The sequence below is a fragment of the Carcharodon carcharias genome, chromosome 32, assembly GCF_017639515.1.
Source record: "Carcharodon carcharias isolate sCarCar2 chromosome 32, sCarCar2.pri, whole genome shotgun sequence".
NCBI classification, from domain to species: domain Eukaryota; kingdom Metazoa; phylum Chordata; class Chondrichthyes; order Lamniformes; family Lamnidae; genus Carcharodon; species Carcharodon carcharias.
The window spans coordinates 1,342,689-1,365,136 of record NC_054498.1 but is presented as its reverse complement, the minus strand read 5'-3'; the positions used below and the strand labels follow the sequence as shown (position 1 = coordinate 1,365,136).

Sequence of the window (22,448 nt, the reverse complement as noted above, 5' to 3'; positions counted from 1 at the left end):
CCAGTGAGAGTCAGTGTGTGTGGAACTATACCCCAGTGAGAGTCAGTGTGTGTGGAACTATACCCCAGTGAGAGTCAGTGTGTGTGGAACTATACCCCAGTCAGAGTCAGTGTGTGTGGAACCCGTATCCCAGTGAGAGTCAGTGTGTGTGGAAGTATACCCCAATGAGAGTCGGAGTGTGTGGAACTATACCTCTATGAGAGTCTGTGTGTCTGGGACCCGTATCCCAGTGAGAGTCAGTGTGTGTGGGACCTCTACCCCAGTGAGAGTCAGTGTGTGGGGAACCCGTACCCCCGTGAGAGTCAGTGTGTTTGGGACCCGTACCCCAATGAGAGTCACTGTGTGTGGAACCCGTAACCCAGTGAGAGTCACTGCGTGTGGAACCCGTACCCCAGTGAGAGTCAGTGTGTTTGGAACCCGTACCCCAGTGAGAGTCACTGCGTGTGGAACCCGTACCCCAGTGAGAGTCAGTGTGTGTGGGACCCGTCCCTCAATGAGTGCCAGTGTGTGTGGAACCCATACCCCAGTGTGAGTCACTGTGTGGGGAACACGTATCCCAGTGAGATCAGTGTGTGTGGGACCCGTACCCCAGTGAGCGTCAGTGTGTGTGGGGAAACCTTAACCCAAGGAGAGTCAGTGTGTGTGGGACCCGTACCCCAGTGAGAGTCAGTGTGTGTGGGACCTGTACCCCAGTGAGAGTCAGTGTGTGGGGAACCCGTACCCCAGTGAGAGTCAGTGTGTGTGGGACCCTTACCCTAATGAGAGTCAGTGTGTGTGGGACCCGTACCCCAGTGAGAGTCAGTGTGTGTGGAACCCATACCCCAGTGTCAGTCACTGTGTGGGGAACAGGTATCCCAGTGAGAGTCAGTGTGTGTGTGGGACCCGTACCCCAGTGAGCGTCAGTGTGTGTGGGGAACCCTTAACCCAGTGAGAGTCAGTGTGTGTGGGACCCATCCCCCAGTGAGAGTCAGTGTGTTTGGGACCCGTACCCCAGTGAGCGTCAGTGAGTGTGGGACCCCTACCCCAGTGAGAGTCAGTGTGTGTGGGACCCGTACCCCAGTGAGTGTCAGTGTGTGGGGTACCGTTCGCCAGTGAGAGTCAGTGTTAGTGGGACCCGTACCCCAGTGAGAGTCAGTGTGTGTGGAACTATACCCCAATGAGAGTTGGAGTGTGTTGAACTATTCCCCAATGAGAGTCACTGTGTGTGGAACTATACCCCAGTGCGAGTCAGTTTGTGGGGAACTTGACCCCAGTGAATGTCAATTTGTGTGAATTCCGTACGCCAATGAGAGTCAGTGTGTGTGGGACCCGTACCCCAGCGAGTGTCAGTGTGTGTGGGACCCGTATCCCAGTGAGAGTCAGTGTTAGTGGGACCCGTACCCCAGCGAGTGTCAGTGTGTGTGGAACTATACCCCAATGAGAGTCGGAGTGCGTTGAACTATTCCCCAGTGAGAGTCAGTGTGTGTGTTTCCCGTACCCCATCGAGAGTCAGTGTGTGGGGAACCCGTACCCCAGTGAGAGTCAGTGTGTGAGGAACTATACCCCAGTGAGAGTCAGTGTGTTGGGAACCCGTACCCCAGCGAGAGTCAGTGTGGGTGGAACCCATACCCCAGTGAGAGACAATGTGTTTAGAACTATTCCCCAATGTGACTCAGTGTGTGTGCAACTATACCCCAGTGGGAGTCAGTGTGTGTGGGACCCGTACCCCAGTGACAGTCAGTATGTGTGTGACCCGTACCCCAGTTAGAGTCAGTGTGTGTGGGACCTGTACCCCAGTGAGAGTCAGTGTGGGTGGAAACTGTACCCCTGTGAGAGTTAGTGTGAGTAGGACCCGTACCCCAGTGATAGTCGGTGTGTGTGGAACCCATACCCCAGTGAGAGTCAGTGTGTGGGGAACTATTCCCCAATGACAATCAGTGTGTGTGGAACTATCCCCTAGTGAGAGTCAGTGTGTGTGGAACCCGTACCCCAATGAGAGTCAGTGTCTGTGGGACCCGTACCCCGGTGAGAGTCAGTGTGTGTGGGAACCGGTACCCCAGTGAGAGACAGTGTGTGTGGGACCTGTACTACAGTGAGATTCAGTGTGTGTGGGACCCATACCTCAGTGAGAGTCAGTATGTGTGGAACTATAACCCAGTGAGAGTCAGTGTGTTTGGGAACACGTACCCCAGTGAGAGTCAGTGTGTGTGGGACCCGTACCCCAGTGAGAGTCAGTGTTTGTGGGACCCGTACCCCAGTGATAGTCAGTATGTGTGGAACTATAAAAACAATAAAACTGCGAATGCTGGAAATCCAAAACAAAAACAGAATTACCTGGAAAAACTCAGCAGGTCTGGCAGCATCGGCGGAGAAGAAAAGAGTTGACGTTTCGAGTCCTCATGACCCTTCGACAGAACTTGAGTTCGAGTCCAAGAAAGAGTTGAAATATAAGCTGGTTTAAGGTGTGTGTGTGGGGGGCGGAGAGATAGAGAGACAGAGAGGTCGAGGGGGTGGGGTGTGGTTGTAGGGACAAACAAGCAGTGATAGAAGCAGATCATCAAAAGATGTCAACGACAATAGTACAATAGAACACATAGGTGTTAAAGTTAAAGTTGGTGATATTATCTAAACGAATGTGCTAATTAAGAATGGATGGTAGGGCACTCAATGTATAGCTCTAGTGGGGTTTTTTTTTTATATAATGGAAATAGGTGGGAAAAGGAAAATCTTTATAATTTATTGGAAAAAAAAGGGGGAAGGGGGAAACAGAAAGGGGGTGGGGATGGGGGAGGGAGCTCACGACCTAAAGTTGTTGAATTCAATATTCAGTCCGGAAGGCTGTAAAGTCCCTAGTCGGAAGATGAGGTGTTGTTCCTCCAGTTTGCGTTGGGCTTCACTGGAACAATGCAGCAAGCCAAGGACAGACATGTGGGCAAGAAAGCAGGGTGGAGTGTTAAAATGGCAAGCGACAGGGAGGTTTGGGTCATTCTTGCGGACAGACCGCAAGTGTTCTGCAAAGCGGTCGCCCAGTTTACGTTTGGTCTCTCCAATGTAGAGGAGACCACATTGGGAGCAACGAATACAGTAGATTAAGTTGGGGGAAATGCAAGTGAAATGCTGCTTCACTTGAAAGGAGTGTTTGTGTCCTTGGACGGTGAGGAGAGAGGAAGTGAAGGGGCAGGTGTTGCATCTTTTGCGTGGGCATGGGGTGGTGCCATAGGAGGGGGTTGAGGAGTAGGGTGTGATGGAGGAGTGGACCAGGGTGTCCCGGAGGGAGCGATCCCTACGGAATGCCGATAAGGGGGGTGAAGGGAAGATGTGTTTGGTGGTGGCATCATGCTGGAGTTGGCGGAAATGGCGGAGGATGATCCTTTGAATGCGGAGGCTGGTGGGGTGATAAGTGAGGACAAGGGGTTCCTACCATGTTCCTGGGAGGGAGGAGAAGGCGTGAGGGCGGATGCGTGGGAGATGGGCCGGACACGGTTGAGGGCCCTGTCAACGACCGTAGGTGGAAAACCTCGGTTAAGGAAGAAGGAGGACGTGTCAGAGGAGCTGTTCTTGAATGTAGCATCATCGGAACAGATGCGACGGAGGCGAAGGAACTGAGAGAATGGGATGGAGTCCTTACAGGAAGTGGGGTAAGAGGAGCTGTAGTCGAGATAGCTGTGGGAGTCGGTGGGTTTGTAATGGATATTGGTGGACAGTCTATCACCAGAGATTGAGACAGAGAGGTCAAGGAAGGGAAAGGAAGTGTCAGAGATGGACCACGTGAAAATGATGGAGGGGTTGAGATTGGAAGCAAAATTAATAAATTTTTCCAAGTCCTGACGAGAGCATGAAGCGGCACCGAAGTAATCATCGATGTACCGGAGAAAGAGTTGTGGAAGGGGGCCGGAGTAGGACTGCAACAAGGAATGTTCCACATACCCCATAAAGAGACAGGCATAGCTGGGGCCCATGTGGGTACCCATAGCCACACCTTTTATTTGGAGGAAGTGAGAGGAGTTGAAGGAGAAATTGTTCAGCGTGAGAATAAGTTCAGCCAGACGGAGGAGAGTAGTAGTGGTGGATGGGGATTGTTCTGGCCTCTGTTCGAGGAAGAAGCTAAGGGCCCTCAGACCATCCTGGTGGGGGATGGAGGTGTAGAGGGATTGGACGTCCATGGTGAAGAGGAAGCGGTTGGGGCTAGGGAACTGGAAATTGTTGATGTGACGTAAGGTGTCAGAGGAATCACGGATGTAGGTGGGAAGGGACTGGACAAGGGGAGAGAGAAGGGAGTCAAGATAACGAGAAATGAGTTCTGTGGGGCAGGAGCAAGCTGAGATGATCGGTCTACCTGTTTGTGGATTTTGGGTAGGAGATAGAAGCGGGCCGTCCGAGGTTGGGCGACTATCAGGTTGGAAGCTGTGGGATGGAGATCCCCAGAGGAGATGAGGTCAGTGACAGTCCTGGAAACAATGGCTTGATGTTCAGTGGTGGGGTCATGGTCCAGGGAGAGGTAGGAGGAAGTGTCTGCGAGTTGACGCTCAGCCTCCGCGAGGTAGAGGTTAGTGCGCCAGACAACAACAGCACCACCCTTGTCAGCGGGTTTGATGACAATGTCAGGGTTGGACCTGAGAGAATGGAGTGCAGTAAGTTCAGAGAGAGACAGGTTAGAATGGGTGAGAGGAGCAGAGAAATTGAGACGACTAATGTCGCGCCGACAGTTCTCAATGAAAAGATTGAGAGAAGGTAAGAATCCAGAGGGAGGGCCCAAGAATGACCCAAACCTCCCTGTCGCTTGCCATTTCAACACTCCACCCTGCTCTCTTGCCCACATGTCTGTCCTTGGCTTGCTGCATTGTTCCAGTGAAGCCCAACGCAAACTGGAGGAACAACACCTCATCTTCCGACTAGGGACTTTACAGCCTTCTGGACTGAATATTGAATTCAACAACTTTAGGTCGTAAGCTCCCTCCCCCATCCCCACCCCCATTCTGTTTCCCCCTTCCCCCTTTTTTTTCCAATAAATTATAAAGATTTTCCTTTTCCCACCTATTTCCATTATATTAAAAAAAACCCCCACTAGAGCTATACCTTGAGTGCCCTACCATCCATTCTTAATTAGCACATTCGTTTAGATAATATCACCAACTTTAACTTTAACACCTATGTGTTCTATTGTACTATTGTCGTTGACATCTTTTGATGATCTGCTTCTATCACTGTTTGTTTGTCCCTACAACCACACCACCACCCCCCCCCACCTCTCTGTCTCTCTATCTCTCCGCCCCCCACACACACACCTTAAACCAGCTTATATTTCAACTCTTTCTTGGACTCGAACGCAAGTTCTGTCGAAGGGTCATGAGGACTCGAAACGTCAACTCTTTTCTTCTCCGCCGATGCTGCCAGACCTGCTGAGTTTTTCCAGGTAATTCTGTTTTTGTGTGGAACTATACCCCAGTGACAGTCAGTGTGTGTGAGACCCGTACCCCAATGAGTGTCAGTGTGTGTGGAACCCGAACCCCATTGAGAGTCTGTGTGTGTGGAACCCGTACCCCAGTGAGAGTCAGTGTGCGTGGAACCCGTACCCCAGTGAGAGTCAGTGTGGGTGGAACCCGTACGCCAGTGAGCGACAATGTGTTTGGAAGTATACCCCAATGAGTGTCGGAGTTTGTGGATCTACACCCCAGTGGGAGTCAGTGTGTGTGGGACCCGTACCCCAGTTAGCGACAGTGTGTGTGGGAGCCATAACCCGGTGAGAGTGGGTGTGTGTGGGGCCCGAACCCCAATATGAGTCAGTGTGTGTGGGACCCATACCCCAGTGAGAGTCAGTATGTGCGGGACCCGTACCCCAGTGAGAGTCAGTGTGTGTGGGACCATACCCCAGTGAGAGTCAGTGTGTGTGGGACCCGTACCCCAGTGAGAGTCAGTGTGTTTGGGACCCATACCCCAGTGAGAGTCAGTGTGTGTGGGACCCTGTACCCCAGTGAGAGACAGTGTGTGGGACCCGTACCCCAGTCAGAGTCAGTGTGTGGGGGAACCGTTCACCAGTGAGAGTCAGTGTTAGTGGGACCCGTACCCCAGTGAGAGTCAGTGTGTGTGGAACTATACCCCAGTCAGAGTCAGTGTGTGTGGAAGTATCCCCCAGTGGGTGTCAGTGTGTGTGGGGAACTGTACTCCAGTGAGTGTCAGTGTGTGTGGGACCCGTACCCCAGTAACAGACAGTGTGTGTGTTCCATTCCCCAGTGAGAGTCAGTGTGTGTGGGACCCATACCCCAGTGTGAGTCAGTTTGTGGGGAACACGTACTCCATTTAGAGTCAGTGTGTGTGGAACCCATACCCCAGTTTGAGTCACTGTGTGGGGAACACGTATCCCAGTGAGAGTCAGTGTGTGTGTGAGACCCGTACCCCATGAGTGTCAGTGTGTGTGGAACCTGAACCCCATTGAGAGTCTGTGTGTGTGGAACCTATACCCCAGTGAGTTTCAGTGTGTGTGGGACTATACCCCAGTGAGTTTCAGTGTGTGTGGGACTATATCCCAGTGAGAAGCAGTGTGTGTGGACCTATACCCCAGTGAGTTTCAGTGTGTGTGTGGACCTATACCCCAGTGAGTTTCAGTGTGTGTGTGGGACTATATCCCAGTGAGAGTCAGTGTGTGTGGAACCCGTACCCCAGTGAGAGTCAGTGTGTGTGGAACCCGTACCCCAGTGTGAGTCAGTGTGTGTGGAACCTCTACCCCAGTGAGAGTCAGTGTGTATGGAACTGTACCCCAGTGAGAGTCAATGTGTGTGGAACTAGACCCCAATGAGAGTCATTGTGTGTGGGTCCCATTCCCCAGTGAGAGTCAGTGTGTGTGGGACCCGTACCCCAGTGAGAGTCAGTGTGTGTGGAACCTCTACCCCAGCGAGAGTCTGTGTGTATGGAACTGTACCCCAGTGAGAGTCAGTGTGTATGGAACTAAAACCCGGTGAGAGTTTCAGTGTGTGGGATTCGCAACCCAGTGTGAACCAGTGTGTGTGGGACCTGACCTGAGTGAGAGTCAGTGTGTGTGGGACCTGACCTGAGTGAGAGTCAGTGTGTGTGGGACCTGACCTGAGTGAGAGTCAGTGTGTGTGGGACCTGACCTGAGTGAGAGTCAGTGTGTGTGGGACCTGACCTGAGTGAGAGTCAGTGTGTGTGGGACCTGACCTGAGTGAGAGTCAGTGTTATGAGACAGCCTTTTTTGCAAAGCTATGCAATTTTAAAATCCCAGAGAGAAACTTTAAACAACTGTCGTAACCTATATCTTTAAGTGGTATGTTTGAGATGTAACTCTAAATTAAGGAATCAGACCACCAGTTCTCGAGATTTTATGTCAAACTAAATTTTATTAATTTACACAAGTTATATACTTATACCTGGCTACAAATTACTCCTATTATAACTTTTAACAAATTCCTAAGCTAATCTCCATTCAGGCAATAGCAACCCATAGATTTTTAAGCAGACACCAGGCGAGGCATTTTCACCTTACGAGTTCAAAATGAGGTTTTCTTCACCTTGGTTGCTGTGGAGTCAGTGGAGGCGTACAGCTGCTTTGATCTTGCATTGCTTCTGTCTCACACACACAACTTCTAAAGTTATACCTAGCACAGCTCATTGAATGTCAATTCTCATTGTATCACCACCCTCTTTGAGCCCACCTCTTCTAACAATAACACCCCTTTCATAGTCCCAATTTTCTTAGCAATATAAACATATTGCTTGGTTTCTGCTCGCTCGGTGCCAGGTTTCACCCCACTTCTTGAATGCTCTATTCAAAAACTGCAATGCACTCTACCTCTCTTACATTTCAAAACTAGTACACATCAAAGCACCCAGACTCGCTGGCTTTAATCCAATTAAGACACACCCACAGACTAAAACTATATTTTAAAGGAAAAATATTTTCCAATAATATATATATTAATAGCTTCATGACAGTCAGTGTGTGTGCAACCCATACCCCAGTGAGAGCCAGTGTGTGTGGGACCTGTACCCCAGTGAGAGTCAATGTGTGTGGGACCTGTACCCCAGTGAGAGTCAGTGTATGTGGGACCCTGTACCCCAGTGAGTGTCAGTGTGTGTGGGACCCGTACCCCAGCGAGAGTCAGTGTGTGTGGGACCCGTACCCCAGCGAGAGTCAGTGTGTGTGGGACCCGTACTCCAGTGAGAGTCAGTGCGTGTGGGACCCATACCCCAGTGAGAGTCAATGTGTGTGGGACCCATACCCCAGTGAGAGTCAGTGTGTGTGGGACCCGTACCCCAGTGAGAGTCAGTGTGTGTGGGACCCGTACCCCGGTGAGAGTCAGTGTGTGTGGGACCCATACCCCAGTGAGAGTCAGTGCCTGAAGGAGACCAAGGAATAAACATAGATTACTGCGAAAGTGGTGTTTGGCTGGTTGCTGAGGGGATGAATTAAGCTTCCTTCCCTGAAAGACAGCAGTGGAGGCTCTGGAAATGAGTATTATTTATAAAGGGCACATAATGGCCTGTGTTGTGAAGCACCAGCTGATAATTCTGTTCCAGGTGGATCCCTATTTACTACATGTTTTACTCTGTAAAGGTGTTAATGTTTTGTTGCTGTTATGCACTGACGCCCTTCTCTCTACTGCAGATTACCTCTCTGAACCAGGACTGGAATGTGAAGGGACGGCAGTTGTATCCGGCTAGAGCTGGTGACGATGGCGAGTAGCTCGGTGGAGCTTGGCGTGGGTCCTTGCGCCACTCCCCCTCACTGCCAGGAGGAACCAAAACATCTACCCTCTGAAGATTGGCAGGAGGATGGCAAGGAATCCTGTCCCATTGCCGTGGATACCGATCTCCGTGACAACCCAGGAGACGGTGACTCCAGCTCTGACTATGTAAACAATACATCTGAGGAAGAGGAAGATTATGATGAAGGTCTGCCCGAGGAGGAGGAAGGTGTGACTTATTATATCAGATACTGTCCTGAGGAAGACAGTTATCTGGAAGACATAGGGTGTATCGGAGGGGGCTACAGAACCCAGGCTATCTCTACAGCAGCAGCTGATGACTGCCAGGAAGCTGTAGAAGAGGCCTGGACAGAATCTAATGGGCTCTCCCAAGCGATGACTGAAGAATCTGAAGACCATGGTTGTGACAGGGATGGTCAGCCTGAGGAGTCAGACTGTACTGTAGCCCAGGCAGAAATGAGCAGCGAAGGAATTGGCAGCAGTGAAGGAACCCCTGGGGAGTATTCTCCCTCTGAGCACGTTGCACAGGCCCCTCCGACATTCCGGCACCACTGCAGCAAATCGGAAGTGGATGCAGAGGATGCAGAGGAGGATATCGATCAGATTGTAGCTGAAATCAAAATGAGTATGAGTATGAGCAGCTTGAACAGTGTTGGAGAGCAGAGTCTGGAGGAGGCTGTGAAGGGGAAGTTAGACAGAAGCCTGGCCAGCTGTCAGGGGAGAGGGGAGGGCCGTCCCCGACTCTGCCAGGCATCACCCGGTGATGGAAAAAGTGACGAGGCTCCTTTCAGTGAGAAGCCTGGGCTGAGAGCCCCCGAGGAACACAAGCAATGGAACTCCGAGCAGGTACACATTGGCTCAATCAACACTTCCTCACCAGCTAAAGATCATTTCATCTCCTCCTCCCCTGAATGTTCTGGTTTATTCTGGAATTTCCCTGGAGCTGCTCTTTGCCCTTCACTTTCCAGTATCCCTCCTAAGTTGTCATTTATTCAGTAGGAGCCAAGATAGTATTGGGAGGCTATTCAACTGTGGAAGGTGGGATCCTACACCACTCCACATCCACACACATTGCAGGGAGCACTGAATAGGATCAGGAGCAGGAACCCTGGCTGATGAGTTTCTCAGACTCCATCAACTCAGCAGAAGGTGAGGAATGGAGAGATGGTCACTCTGTAGCTGCCCTGAGCTGGTCACTCTGTACCTGCCCTGAGCTGGTCACTCTGTATCTGCCCTGAGCTGTCACTCTGTATCTGCCCTGAGCTGTCACTCTGTATCTGCCCTGAGCTGGTCACTCTGTAGCTGCCCTGAGCTGGTCACTCTGTACCTGGCCTGAGCTGGTCACTCTGTAGCTGCCCTGAGCTGGTCACTCTGTACCTGCCCTGAGCTGGTCACTCTGTACCTGCCCTGAGCTGATCACTCTGTAGCTGCCCTGAACTGGTCAATCTGTATCTGCCCTGAGCTGGTCACTCTGTATCTGCCCTGAGCTGGTCACTCTGTACCTGTCCTGAGCTGGTCGCTCTGTACCTGGCCTGAGCTGGTCACTCTGTACCTGGCCTGAGCTGGTCACTGTACCTGGCCTGAGCTGCTCGCTCTGTACCTGGCCTGAGCTGGTCGCTCTGTACCTGCCCTGAGCTGGTCTCTCTGTAGCTGCCCTGAGCTGGTCACTCTTTACCTGCCCTGAGCTGGTCACTCTGTATCTGCCCTGAGCTGGTCACTCTGTACCTGCCCTGAGCTGGTCACTCTGTAGCTGCCCTGAGCTGGTCACTCTGTCGCTGCCCTGAGCTGGTCACTCTGTACCTGGCCTGAGCTGGTCACTCTGTAGCTGCCCTGAGCTGGTCACTCTGTAGCTGCCCTGAGCTGGTCACTCTGTAGCTGCCCTGAGCTGGTCACTCTGTAGCTGCCCTGAGCTGGTCACTCTGTAGCTGCCCTGAGCTGGTCACTCTGTAGCTGCCCTGAGCTGGTCACTCTGTAGCTGCCCTGAGCTGGTCACTCTGTACCTGGCCTGAGCTGGTCACTCTGTACCTGGCCTGAGCTGGTCACTCTGTACCTGGCCTGAGCTGGTCACTCTGTAGCTGCCCTGAGCTAGTCACTCTGTACCTGCCCTGAGCTGGTCACTCTGTAGCTGCCCTGAGCTGGTCACTCTGTACCTGCCCTGAGCTGGTCACTCTGTACCTGGCCTGAGCTGGTCACTCTGTAGCTGCCCTGAGCTGGTCACTCTGTAGCTGCCCTGAGCTGGTCACTCTGTACCTGCCCTGAGCTGGTCACTCTGTACCTGGCCTGAGCTGGTCACTCTGTACCTGGCCTGAGCTGGTCACTCTGTAGCTGCCCTGATCTGGTCACTCTGTATCTGCCCTGAGCTGGTCACTCTGTACCTGCCCTGAGCTGGTCACTCTGTACCTGGCCTGAGCTGGTCACTCTGTAGCTGCCCTGAGCTGGTCACTCTGTAGCTGCCCTGAGCTGGTCACTCTGTAGCTGCCCTGAGCTGGTCACTCTGTACCTGGCCTGAGCTGGTCACTCTGTACCTGGCCTGAGCTGGTCACTCTGTAGCTGCCCTGAGCTGGTCACTCTGTACCTGGCCTGAGCTGGTCACTCTGTAGCTGCCCTGAGCTGGTCACTCTGTAGCTGCCCTGAGCTGGTCACTCTGTAGCTGCCCTGAGCTGGTCACTCTGTACCTGCCCTGAGCTGGTCACTCTGTAGCTGCCCTGAGCTGGTCACTCTGTACCTGGCCTGAGCTGGTCACTCTGTACCTGGCCTGAGCTGGTCACTCTGTACCTGGCCTGAGCTGGTCACTCTGTACCTGCCCTGAGCTGGTCACTCTGTACCTGCCCTGAGCTGGTCACTCTGTACCTGGCCTGAGCTGGTCACTCTGTACCTGGCCTGAGCTGGTCACTCTGTACCTGGCCTGAGCCGGTCACTCTGTAGCTGCCCTGAGCCGGTCACTCTGTACCTGGCCTGAGCTGGTCACTCTGTAGCTGCCCTGAGCTGGTCACTCTGTAGCTGCCCTGAGCTGGTCACTCTGTAGCTGCCCTGAGCTGGTCACTCTGTACCTGCCCTGAGCTGGTCACTCTGTAGCTGCCCTGAGCCGGTCACTCTGTACCTGGCCTGAGCTGGTCACTCTGTAGCTGCCCTGAGCTGGTCACTCTGTAGCTGCCCTGAGCTGGTCACTCTGTAGCTGCCCTGAGCTGGTCACTCTGTACCTGGCCTGAGCTGGTCACTCTGTACCTGGCCTGAGCTGGTCACTCTGTACCTGGCCTGAGCTGGTCACTCTGTAGCTGCCCTGAGCTGGTCACTCTGTAGCTGCCCTGAGCTGGTCACTCTGTAGCTGCCCTGAGCTGGTCACTCTGTAGCTGCCCTGAGCTGGTCACTCTGTAGCTGCCCTGAGCTGGTCACTCTGTAGCTGCCCTGAGCTGGTCACTCTGTAGCTGCCCTGAGCTGGTCACTCTGTAGCTGCCCTGAGCTGGTCACTCTGTAGCTGCCCTGAGCTGGTCACTCTGTAGCTGCCCTGAGCTGGTCACTCTGTAGCTGCCCTGAGCTGGTCACTCTGTAGCTGCCCTGAGCTGGTCACTCTGTACCTGCCCTGAGCTGGTCACTCTGTAGCTGCCCTGAGCTGGTCACTCTGTAGCTGCCCTGAGCTGGTCACTCTGTAGCTGCTCTCAGTTGTGGAGCTCAGAGGTCAGGATCTTGCCAAATTAGAAATAGTTAACCAAGGGAGAAACTAAATTTATTGGGGCCCCTGAGGTTTTCATGATAACACAGTTCCATCTGTGATGTATTTAAACAAGTGAAGTTCCTCATGTCTTTATAATTATTTATGGCAGTTATAAAATGATTGAAGTTCCCTAATATATTAAGTTGGAGTTTGTACATTTCAGAGAGAATGGATAGTTTAGCAAATTGGTGCTATTCATAGCTTTTTGAAATAAGAACAGCTTTAAAATATATCAGTAATATTTATAAAATCTGGAGCATAATTAATATTTTAAACATTCATCCTGTACTCTGTAACATTTAGAGTGCCAGCAAATGCTGCTGGGTTGTTCTGTGATTCCAGATATTTAAAGAGAGGTAACATGGCACTCCCTCCATCCCTCTGTCTTGTCTTATTGTCCAGTTGAATGTGTTCAAATCCTCGGTCAATTGCTGCCATTTCCCTCACCACTCCCTCCTGTGACATTAGTGGCATCATTCCTCACATTTCACTGTCCCCATTCATATCAAATAGCTGCTTCCAGGATGTCTCGAAGCAGTTTTTGGAAAGGATTGGACATGATAGTTCAGTACAACTCACTTGTGGAAGAGAATATGGAAATGCGTCCTTTGGTGGTCTCAGCACTGCGCTTTCTCCCCCCACCCATTGATCTTCAGCCCTGCCCAACACTGAGAGGGAAAGCTCAGATTTGACCTAAACATGCTGATTTTAGAACAAGATAGTTCCAAATGTTAACACTGAGCCAAGGGTCTCACGGAAAGCTGAATCAGCAGGGGCAATCTTCTCATGTTAGCAGCAACATAGATGCAAAAATCTCAAGGCAGTTTTACTCTGTACCTAACCCTGTGCTGTACCTGTCCTGGGAGTGTTCGATGGGGACAGTGTAGAGAGAGCTTTACTCTGTATCTAACCCCGTGCTGTACCTGCCCTGGGAGTGTTCGATGGGGACAGTGTAGAGAGAGCTTTACTCTGTATCTAACCCCGTGCTGTACCTGCCCTGGGAGTGTTCGATGGGGAGAGTGTAGAGGGAGCTTTACTCTGTATCTAACTCCGTGCTGTACCTGTCCTGGGAGTGTTCGATGGGGACAGTGTAGAGAGAGCTTTACTCTGTATCTAACCACGTGCTGTACCTGTCCTGGGAGTGTTCGATGGGGACAGTGTAGAGGGAGCTTTACTCTGTATCTAACCCCATGCTGTACCTGCCCTGGGAGTGTTTGATGGGGACAGTGTAGAGGGGGCTTTACTCTGTATCTAACCCCGTGCTGTACCTGTCCTGGGAGTGTTTGATGGGGACAGTGTAGAGGGGGCTTTACTCTGTACCTAACCCCGTGCTGTACCTGTCCTGGGAGTGTTTGATGGGGACAGTATACACAAATATATGGTCACATCGATAGATGATAAATAGCCGGATAGATAAATGGGTGAATGATGAGACAGTGAGAGGGGGAGGGAGAGAGAGACTAAAATGGTTGGATGAAAGGACTGACAGATGTAAGGTTATAGATCGACGTTGAGTGATATATGAACTCACTGACTGATGGATGGTCAGATAGAGAGGAGAGAGATAATTGGAAGAGCTAGTTGTAAAAGTTATTTCTTTGTCGTTAGGTAACTCCTGACATAGAGCAACCCCGGAAACAGCAGCGCTCCGACCTCAATGGCCCAGTTAACAATAACTATCTTTCTGAGGTAAGTTCAGCTCCTTTACTGTGACCTTTATCCTTTGACGCAATGCTCATGGCTCTGTGGAAAAATGAACCATCCAGTGTGGCACTGGGCTGGCAGACTGGGAGAGATCGTAGTCTATACAGAATCAGCTGGAATCTGTTGGAGGAGAGATGGTGCTTGAGCTGCTACAATTGGTTTCACCCCACAGGGTGAGGCAGGGAAAAAAAATCAGCCAGGACTTGTGCTCCTGGTCACTATCCAGTGACTCCAAATGGAAGGAGCAGGGGTGTCAGACAGGGCTGAAATGTTTTCATGGACTTTAATGTCCTTCTGATACTCACCACCTTCATTCACACATAGCATCCAGTGCCTGTACGCTAGTGAGTGTCACCGTCTGTATCTGTCAATCTATTCATCTATACCATGAGCCATCCTATTGACCATCCATCTGTCTAACTGACTAGATAGTGAGTTTACCAGATCCATCGTGGGGGTTGAATGTAAGGACAAGCTGTGCTGGGTGTGTCCGCGTTGTTTGTTGAGTTGCAGTTGGTTGCTGTTTAGTTAGTGTGGTGCTGTGGGGGAGGGCAGCTGCTAATGTCTAGTTTCTCTTTCAGCAAACAAAGAAACCGTCAGCCTTTCCCAACTTTGTGGATGGTGAGTACTTCTCAAATATTGCCAGATGGAAATGACTGGTCAAACAGGCTGCCTGGAGCCGGAGACCTTATTAAAGGGTCACAAAACAAAAACAAAAACAGAATTACCTGGAAAAACTCAGCAGGTCTGGCAGCATCGGCGGAGAAGAAAAGAGTTGACATTTCGAGTCCTCATGACCCTTCGACAGAACTTGAGTTCAAGTCCAAGAAAGAGTTGAAATATAAGCTGGTTTAAGGTGTGTGTGTGGGGGGCGGAGAGATAGAGAGAGAGAGAGGTGGAGGGGGGGTGTGGTTGTAGGGACAAACAAGCAGTGATAGAAGCAGATCATCAAAAGATGTCAACAACAATAGTACAAAAGAACACATAGGTGTTAAAGTTAAAGTTGGTGATATTATCTAAACGAATGTGCTAATTAAGAATGGATGGTAGGGCACTCAAGGTATAGCTCTAGTGGGGGTGTTTTTTTTTAAATAATGGAAATAGGTGGGAAAAGGAAAATCTTTATAATTTATTGGAAAAAAAAAGGGGGAAGCAGAAAGGGGGTGGGGATGGGGGAGGGAACTCACGACCTAAAGTTGTTGAATTCAATATTCAGTCCGGAAGGCTGTAAAGTCCCTAGTCGGAAGATGAGGTGTTGTTCCTCCAGTTTGCGTTGGGCTTCACTGGAACAATGCAGCAAGCCAAGGACAGACATGTGGGCAAGAGAGCAGGGTGGAGTGTTAAAAAGCGACAGGGAGGTTTGGGTCATTCTTGCGGACAGACCGCAGGTGTTCTGCAAAGCGGTCGCCCAGTTTACGTTTGGTCTCTCCAATGTAGAGGAGACCACATTGGGAGCAACGAATGCAGTAGACTAAGTTGGGGGAAATGCAAGCGAAATGCTGCTTCACTTGAAAGGAGTGTTTGGGTCCTTGGACGGTGAGGAGAGAGGAAGTGAAGGGGCAGGTGTTGCATCTTTTGCGTGGGCATGGGGTGGTGCCATAGGAGGGGGTTGAGGAGTAGGGGGTGATGGAGGAGTGGACCAGGATGTCCCGGAGGGAGCGATCCCTACGGAATGCCAATAGAGGGGGTGAAGGGAAGATGTGTTTGGTGGTGGCATCATGCTGGGGTTGGCGGAAATGGCGGAGGATGATCCTTTGAATGCAGAGGCTGGTGGGGTGATAAGTGAGGACAAGGGGGACCCTATCATGTTTCTGGGAGGGAGGAGAAGGCGTGAGGGCGGATGCGTGGGAGATGGGCTGGACACGGTTGAGGGCCCTGTCAACGACCGTGGGTGGAAAACCTCGGTTAAGGAAGAAGGAGGACATGTCAGAGGAACTGTTTTTGAATGTAGCGTCATCAGAACAGATGCGACGGAGGTGAAGGAACTGAGAGAATGGGATGGAGTCCTTACAGGAAGCGGGGTGTGAGGAGCTGTAGTCGAGGTAGCTGTGGGAGTCGGTGGGTTTGTAATGGATATTGGTGGACAGTCTATCACCAGAGATTGAGACAGAGAGGTCAAGGAAGGGAAGGGAAGTGTCAGAGATGGACCACGTGAAAATGATGGAGGGGTGGAGATTGGAAGCAAAATTAATAAATTTTTCCAAGTCCCGACGAGAGCATGAAGCGGCACCGAAGTATAGCCAGACTTGCTGAGTTTTTCCAGGTAATTCTGTTTTTGTTTTTGTTTTTGTTTTGGATTTCCAGCATCCGCAGTTTTTTTGTTTTTATCTCTGTTATTAAAGGGTCATGCAGTGCAGCAAAAATAGTTTAGTTGAAGTTTCTCATTGTCAATAAAACACAATATAACATCAGCAAGTGATCTACATAATTAAATGTTTTGCATCTGGTGTGTGACGAGATGTTCCTAAATTTTGCTTAATTTGATGTTATTCCAACCCACTGCCTGGTGTATCCCCAGGACCACATCACCAAACATAGAAAAGGGAGAAGGGAATAGTGTTATGATGATAGATTTAGATGAGGAAAGATGAGAGGAGGGCTCAAGTGGAGCACAAACACCAGCAGGGAGTGGTAGGGCCAAATGGCCTGTTTCTGGACCTTATATCCTATGTAATCCTGTGTAAAGCCTTGTCCTGAGCTGCCTGTGAGTAAAGGGGGAGATATACTTGGATATAATAAATATCAATAACACATATTAATATACAGAGGCTCATACTGACCAGCCAGCAGCACGAGCGTGTCCTGAGACCTGACTCAGGCCAGTAATCGATACTGGGAGACTGATAGATGCTCGGAGACTGATACACTGTGCTACAATTGCCACTTGAGCCCTCTATGTTCTACTAATGATGTTTCATATTTTCACTTGACTTTGGTGTCTGCTTGTAACTGAAGTGTTGGCTGCCCTTGTCACTTGCAGGGGGGCTCAGGGTGTTTCTTGAGCTTTGATTCTGTGCTGTTTTTGGTTAAGTTCCAGGTCCCTGTGAGCCTGAGGATCTGATTGATGGGATCATCTTTGCAGCCAATTACCTGGGCTCCACACAGCTATTATCTGAGCGAAACCCCTCCAAAAACATCCGCATGATGCAGGCCCAGGAGGCTGTGGGTCGCATCAAGGTATCTTGTTTAACTCGGCTTATTTCACTGCTGTTCAAACTCTGTCATTCTGCAGTTATAGCTGTGACCTGTGTGAATGTTAGTTTAGAAACAAACTGATGCATTGTCAAAGCAGCAAAGGAACTGCACAAAAGCGCTGTAACCATCAATAATATTTACAAGTCTGACTGAGAGAGGGAAACCAGGGAATTATAGGCCAGTTAGCTTAACCTCTTTTAGGTCTGGCAGCATCGGCGGAGAAGAAAAGAGTTGATGTTTCGAGTCCTTACGACCCTTCAACAGAACCAGTTCTGTCGAAGGGCCATGAGGACTTGAAACGTCAACTCTTTTCTTCTCCGCCGATGCTGCCAGACCTGCTGAGTTTTTCCTGGTAATTCTGTTTTTGTTTTGGATTTCCAGCATCCGCAGTTTTTTTGTTTTTGTAGCTTAACCTCTTTTGTTGGGTAATGACTAGATTCAGTAGCTAAGGATAGAGTGACTGAATAACTTGAAAATTTTCAGCTCTGAGAACCTACGGGATACATGAAGGGTAGATCATCCCTCATGAATCTGATTGAATTTTTTGATGAAGTGACATGAGAATGTCCATGGACATTAATGATAAGGACTTAACAAAGTCATTTGATGAAGCCCCTCATAATAGTCAGTTAGTTAAAGTTGAAGTTCACGGAATTGAAGGCAAATTATTGACCTGGGTTAGGAAATCGGCTGAGTGACAAGAGACAGAGTGGAGATAATGGACAGTTACTCTAACTGGCAGTATGTGGCTTGTGGTCTCCTGCAAAGGTCTGTACTGGGGCCTCAGCCACCCACTATTATTTGTAACGACTCAGATGATGAGATTGAAAACTGCATATCCAAATTTGCTGATGATACAAAGATAGAAGGCACTGTAAGCAGTGTAGAAGGAAGCATAAAATTGCAAAAGATATTGATAGGTTAAATGAATGGGGAAAACTGTGGCAAATGGATTTCAGTGTCGGCTAATGATAGGTCATCCATTTTGTACCTTAAAAAGATAAAACTGGAGATTTCCCAATGGTGAAAAACTCGAAACAGTGGAGGACCAAAGAGACTTGCTGTTCCAGGTCCTTAGCTCATTAAATTGCGATGAACAAATACAAAAAATAATCAAAAAAGATAATAGAATGCTGACCTTTATATTTATTGGACTAGAAGAGGGTAGATGTCATGCTTCTTCTATGCAAAGTCCTAGTTAAACCATACCAAGAGCACTGAGAGCAATTCTGGGCACCACATCTTAGAAATGATATATTGGCCTGTGAGGAAGTACTGTGTTAATTTGCCAGAATTACACCTAGACTCTTAGGGTTAAATTATGAAGATTAGACAAACAAAGATTGTATTTACTGAAATGCAGAAGTTTAAGGTCTAATTTGATCAAAGTTTTCAAGGTATTAAGGAGGACAGTTAGGGTAGAGAGAAAGAAACTATTTCTGCTGGTTGGGGAAGTCGAGGACTAGGGGCAATAATCTAAAGACTCCATCCAGGCCTTTCAGGTGTGAAATTAGGAAACAGTTCTATACACAAAGTGGTAGAAGTTTGAAACTCTCTTCTGCATATGACAATTGGTGAGGTCAATTGTTAATTTTATTTCTGAAATTGAAAGATTTTTGTTAACCAAAGATATTAAGGAGTATGGATTTCAGTCGCAGATCAGTCTGGATCTCATTGAATGGCAGTGGAATGGGCCCAAGGGCTAAATGGTGACCTTCTGCTCCTATTTCAGAGTCACTGCTATAAATAACATCTTGTAATCCCACTGTCACCCACCATCTCTGGGAGCTGGTTCCACAGACCCTGAGATTCAGCTGCTCCTTGTGACATTCCTGTGTGAACTTTGAGATTGAGCGTCTGTGGGGTATTTGATCTTGGAGGGCCTCACAGGCCTCAGTCCTGAGCCTTTCCTAACCCAATGTCCACCACACACAATCCAGACATTCAGGAGCCGGAAGTATTGAGGCCAATTGTTAGTGTGTGGCTCGGAATCAAACAGCTATGTTGTGGCAGTGAAAATGTGAGATGACAGTGCACGGTGTAATTGTGTCCCCCTTCCCTCCTCGCTTTGCCTCCCCACCCCCACCCAATAGTGCACAGTGACTGGGTAGATGTTGTGTGTCAGTATCTATTGTGCCATCTCCAGTGTCTAACATTTTTAAAATATTTTGTTGGCTTTCAGAGGGTGCAGAAAACATCAAAGACCAAGAAGAAAGGGGTAAGTAACCAACCTGCAGGAGCCTTCCCTGTATCCTGTGACAATTATTTGATCTATGCTTATTGTTTTAATGGGACACTGACACAGACAGCTTAATTGTGTGTAATATTATACATTTAGTTCAATGGATACCAAGCTCAACGGAGATGTGTAACTGGCGACTGAATCACTGTCAGCCACAGTCCCGGTTAGTGGACTGGATTTCCAGACAGACTTTAGCAATGACCCTGTCAACTTCCTTCTTTCAGGGTTCTGATGGAGATTCTCAGCCAATGACAGAAGTGGATCTCTTCATCTCCACTCAGAGGATTAAAGTTCTGAATGCGGACTCGCAGGTAACAGTATGTGTGGGAGACCCGGCACCGGACCCCAGTGATGGTAGATGAGCGGGGGCGGTGGTGGGGGAGAGAAAAAGGAGGATCGGTGGGCAGGCTGGCAATCCAATAATGGAACACTCTAGGGCTCTGAGCTCCTCGCTGCTGATTCCAGTTTGCAGCTTAAAATAAGCGAGCGAGCAGTGAGGGGGCTTCAGCTCCTTCGTTACATTTATTGGAAAAGTTGGGAGCAGAAATCTTGTTTGCAGTCACAGGCAATGTGCAAAGAAACCTGTGGCGTCAAGAAATCAGCCTGGTTAAAGAAGAGTGAATAAGCAAAATAAAAGTTTGTATATTTATAGCACCTTTCAGGACCTCCAGAATGCTCCAAGTATCAGTCAATCAGGTACTTTGCAGTGTAGTCATGGTGGAGTAGAGAAAACACAGCCGCCAATGCGAACGGATCCCACAAACAGCAGCGTGAGAAAGGTGAAGAATTTGTTTTTAGGTGTTATCTGAGGGCTAAGTATCAGTCATGGATACCAGGAAAACTCCACTGCTCTTTTTATACCTACATGGAATCTTTTACATCCACCTTGGAGAGCAGACACTTTAACGTCTCAATAACACCTCCGCCAGTGCGGTGCTCCTGCAGTACTTGCCCTCTGACAGTGTTGCTCCTGACCCTCGGACAATGCGGTGCTCCCTCAGCACAAAAGCTAGGACAGTGCGGCGCTCCCTCAGCACTGACCCTCGGACAGTGCGGCGCTCCCTCAGCACTGACCCTCGGACAGTGCGGCGCTCCCTCAGCACTGACCCTCGGACGGTGTGGTGCTCCCTCAGCACTGACTCGGACGGTGCGGCACTCCCTCAGTACTGACCCTCGGACAGTGCGGCGCTCCCTCAGCACTGACTCTCGGACAGTGCGGCGCTCCCTCAGCACTGACCCTCAGGTGGTGTTGTGCTTCCTCAGTACTGACGCTTGGACAGTGCGGTGCTCCCTCAGTACTGACACTCGGACAGTGTGGTGCTCCCTCAGTACTGACCCTCGGACAGTGCGGCACTCCCTCAGCACTGACCCTCAGATGGTGCGGTGCTCCCTCAGTACTGATACTTGGACAGTGCGGTGCTCCCTCAGTACTGACACTCGGACAGTGTGGCACTACCTCAGTACTGACCCCTCAGATGGTGCGGCGCTCCCTCAGCACTGACCCTCGGGACAAGGCAGCGCTCTCTCAGTACTGACCCTCGCACAGTGCAGCGCTCCCTCAGTACTGACCCTTGGATAGTGTGGCAGTCCCTTGATACTGCACTGAAGTGTTAGCCTGGAGCTTCTGTTCTAATCTCTGGATTGGGGTTGAAACTCGTGGGAGAGAGTGTTACCCACTGAATCACACTGACACCTCATCTGCGTCAACATAAAAAATAATGAAAGGAATAAGCACCAGTTCCTGGATTGGTCACTGTTTCTGGATCTGCCCGTTCAGAAGTTCTGATATCTCTAACCCCGTTGATAAACAACTGTGGTTCTGTCAGCAGCTGTTAATCTTGATGTACCTCCTGTTCCAGGAGCCAATGATGGACCACGCATTGCGCACAATATCCTACATTGCAGATATCGGCAACATTGTTGTTCTGATGGCTCGGAGACGAGTGCCGAGGGCAGCTTCCCAAGATTGTATTGAGAGCACACCTGGGAGCTTGGAAGGCAAGAAACAATACAAGATGGTCTGTCACGTCTTTGAGTCTGAGGATGTGAGTATTTAGATATTTTTCCTGTGATGTGTCCTTATGAGCTGCCTCTTGCTCGGTTCCAGCTCAGCAGACAGTGAGTGCATTGCACATCTTCAGCAGAAGTACTTTGAGTCGATAGTTAAAAACAATAGGGCACTTCGATAAATTGAAGGTAATCAGACAGAGTCAACATGGTCTTGTGAAAGAGAAATAACGTTTCACCAATTTATTGGAGTTCTTTGAGGAAATAATGTGCTGTGGATAAAGGAGAACCAGCGGATGTACTGTACCTAGATTTTCAGAAGGCATTTGATAAGGTGCCACGTCAAAGATCATTGCGGGAAATAAAAGCTCATGGTGTAGGAGGTAACATATTGGCATACGTAAAAGATTGGCTGGTTAATAGGAGGTAGAGCGTTGGCATGAATGGGTCATTTTTTGGTTGGCAGGATGTAACAGGTGGTGTGCCACAGGGATCAACGTTGAGCCCCAACTTTTTACATTTTATATAAATGACTTGGATGAAGGGACCGAAGGTATGGTTGCTAAATTTGCTGATGACACAAAGATAGATAGGAAAGTAAGTTATGAAGAGAACTTAAGGAGGCTACAAAAGGATATAGATAGGTTAAGTGAGTGGGCAAAGATATGGCAAATTGAGCATAATGTGGGAAAATGTGAAATTGTCCATTTTGGCAGGAAAAATAAAAAAGAAGCATGTTATCTAAATGGGTTTCCTAGTGTATGAATCGCAAAACTTAGTATGCAGGTACAGCAAGTAAAGGAAAGTTAAGGCAGAGGGGCATGTTAGTGGGGGGGTGAAAAAGGCATACGAGACACTTGTCTTTATCAATCGAGGCATAGAGTACAAA

At 49.6% G+C, this 22,448-nt stretch overlaps 1 protein-coding gene across 5 annotated transcripts in view; it reads left to right on the top strand.

Moving 5' to 3' along the window:
- Positions 1–22,448, top strand: part of apba2b (amyloid beta (A4) precursor protein-binding, family A, member 2b) — a 302,071-nt gene that overhangs the window by 236,952 nt on the left and 42,671 nt on the right. For 3 of the 5 annotated variants that reach the window (XM_041178422.1, XM_041178421.1, XM_041178423.1), the window contains 7 exons: positions 8,600–9,545; positions 14,020–14,100; positions 14,697–14,736; positions 17,147–17,292; positions 19,493–19,528; positions 19,777–19,863; positions 21,412–21,597. In XM_041178422.1, the coding sequence (XP_041034356.1) occupies positions 8,667–9,545; positions 14,020–14,100; positions 14,697–14,736; positions 17,147–17,292; positions 19,493–19,528; positions 19,777–19,863; positions 21,412–21,597 (1,455 nt within the window). In that variant the 5' untranslated portion in view covers positions 8,600–8,666. The remainder of the gene's footprint in view (positions 1–8,599; positions 9,546–14,019; positions 14,101–14,696; positions 14,737–17,146; positions 17,293–19,492; positions 19,529–19,776; positions 19,864–21,411; positions 21,598–22,448) is intronic. The other 2 variants (XM_041178425.1, XM_041178426.1) reach the window with 2 other exon arrangements.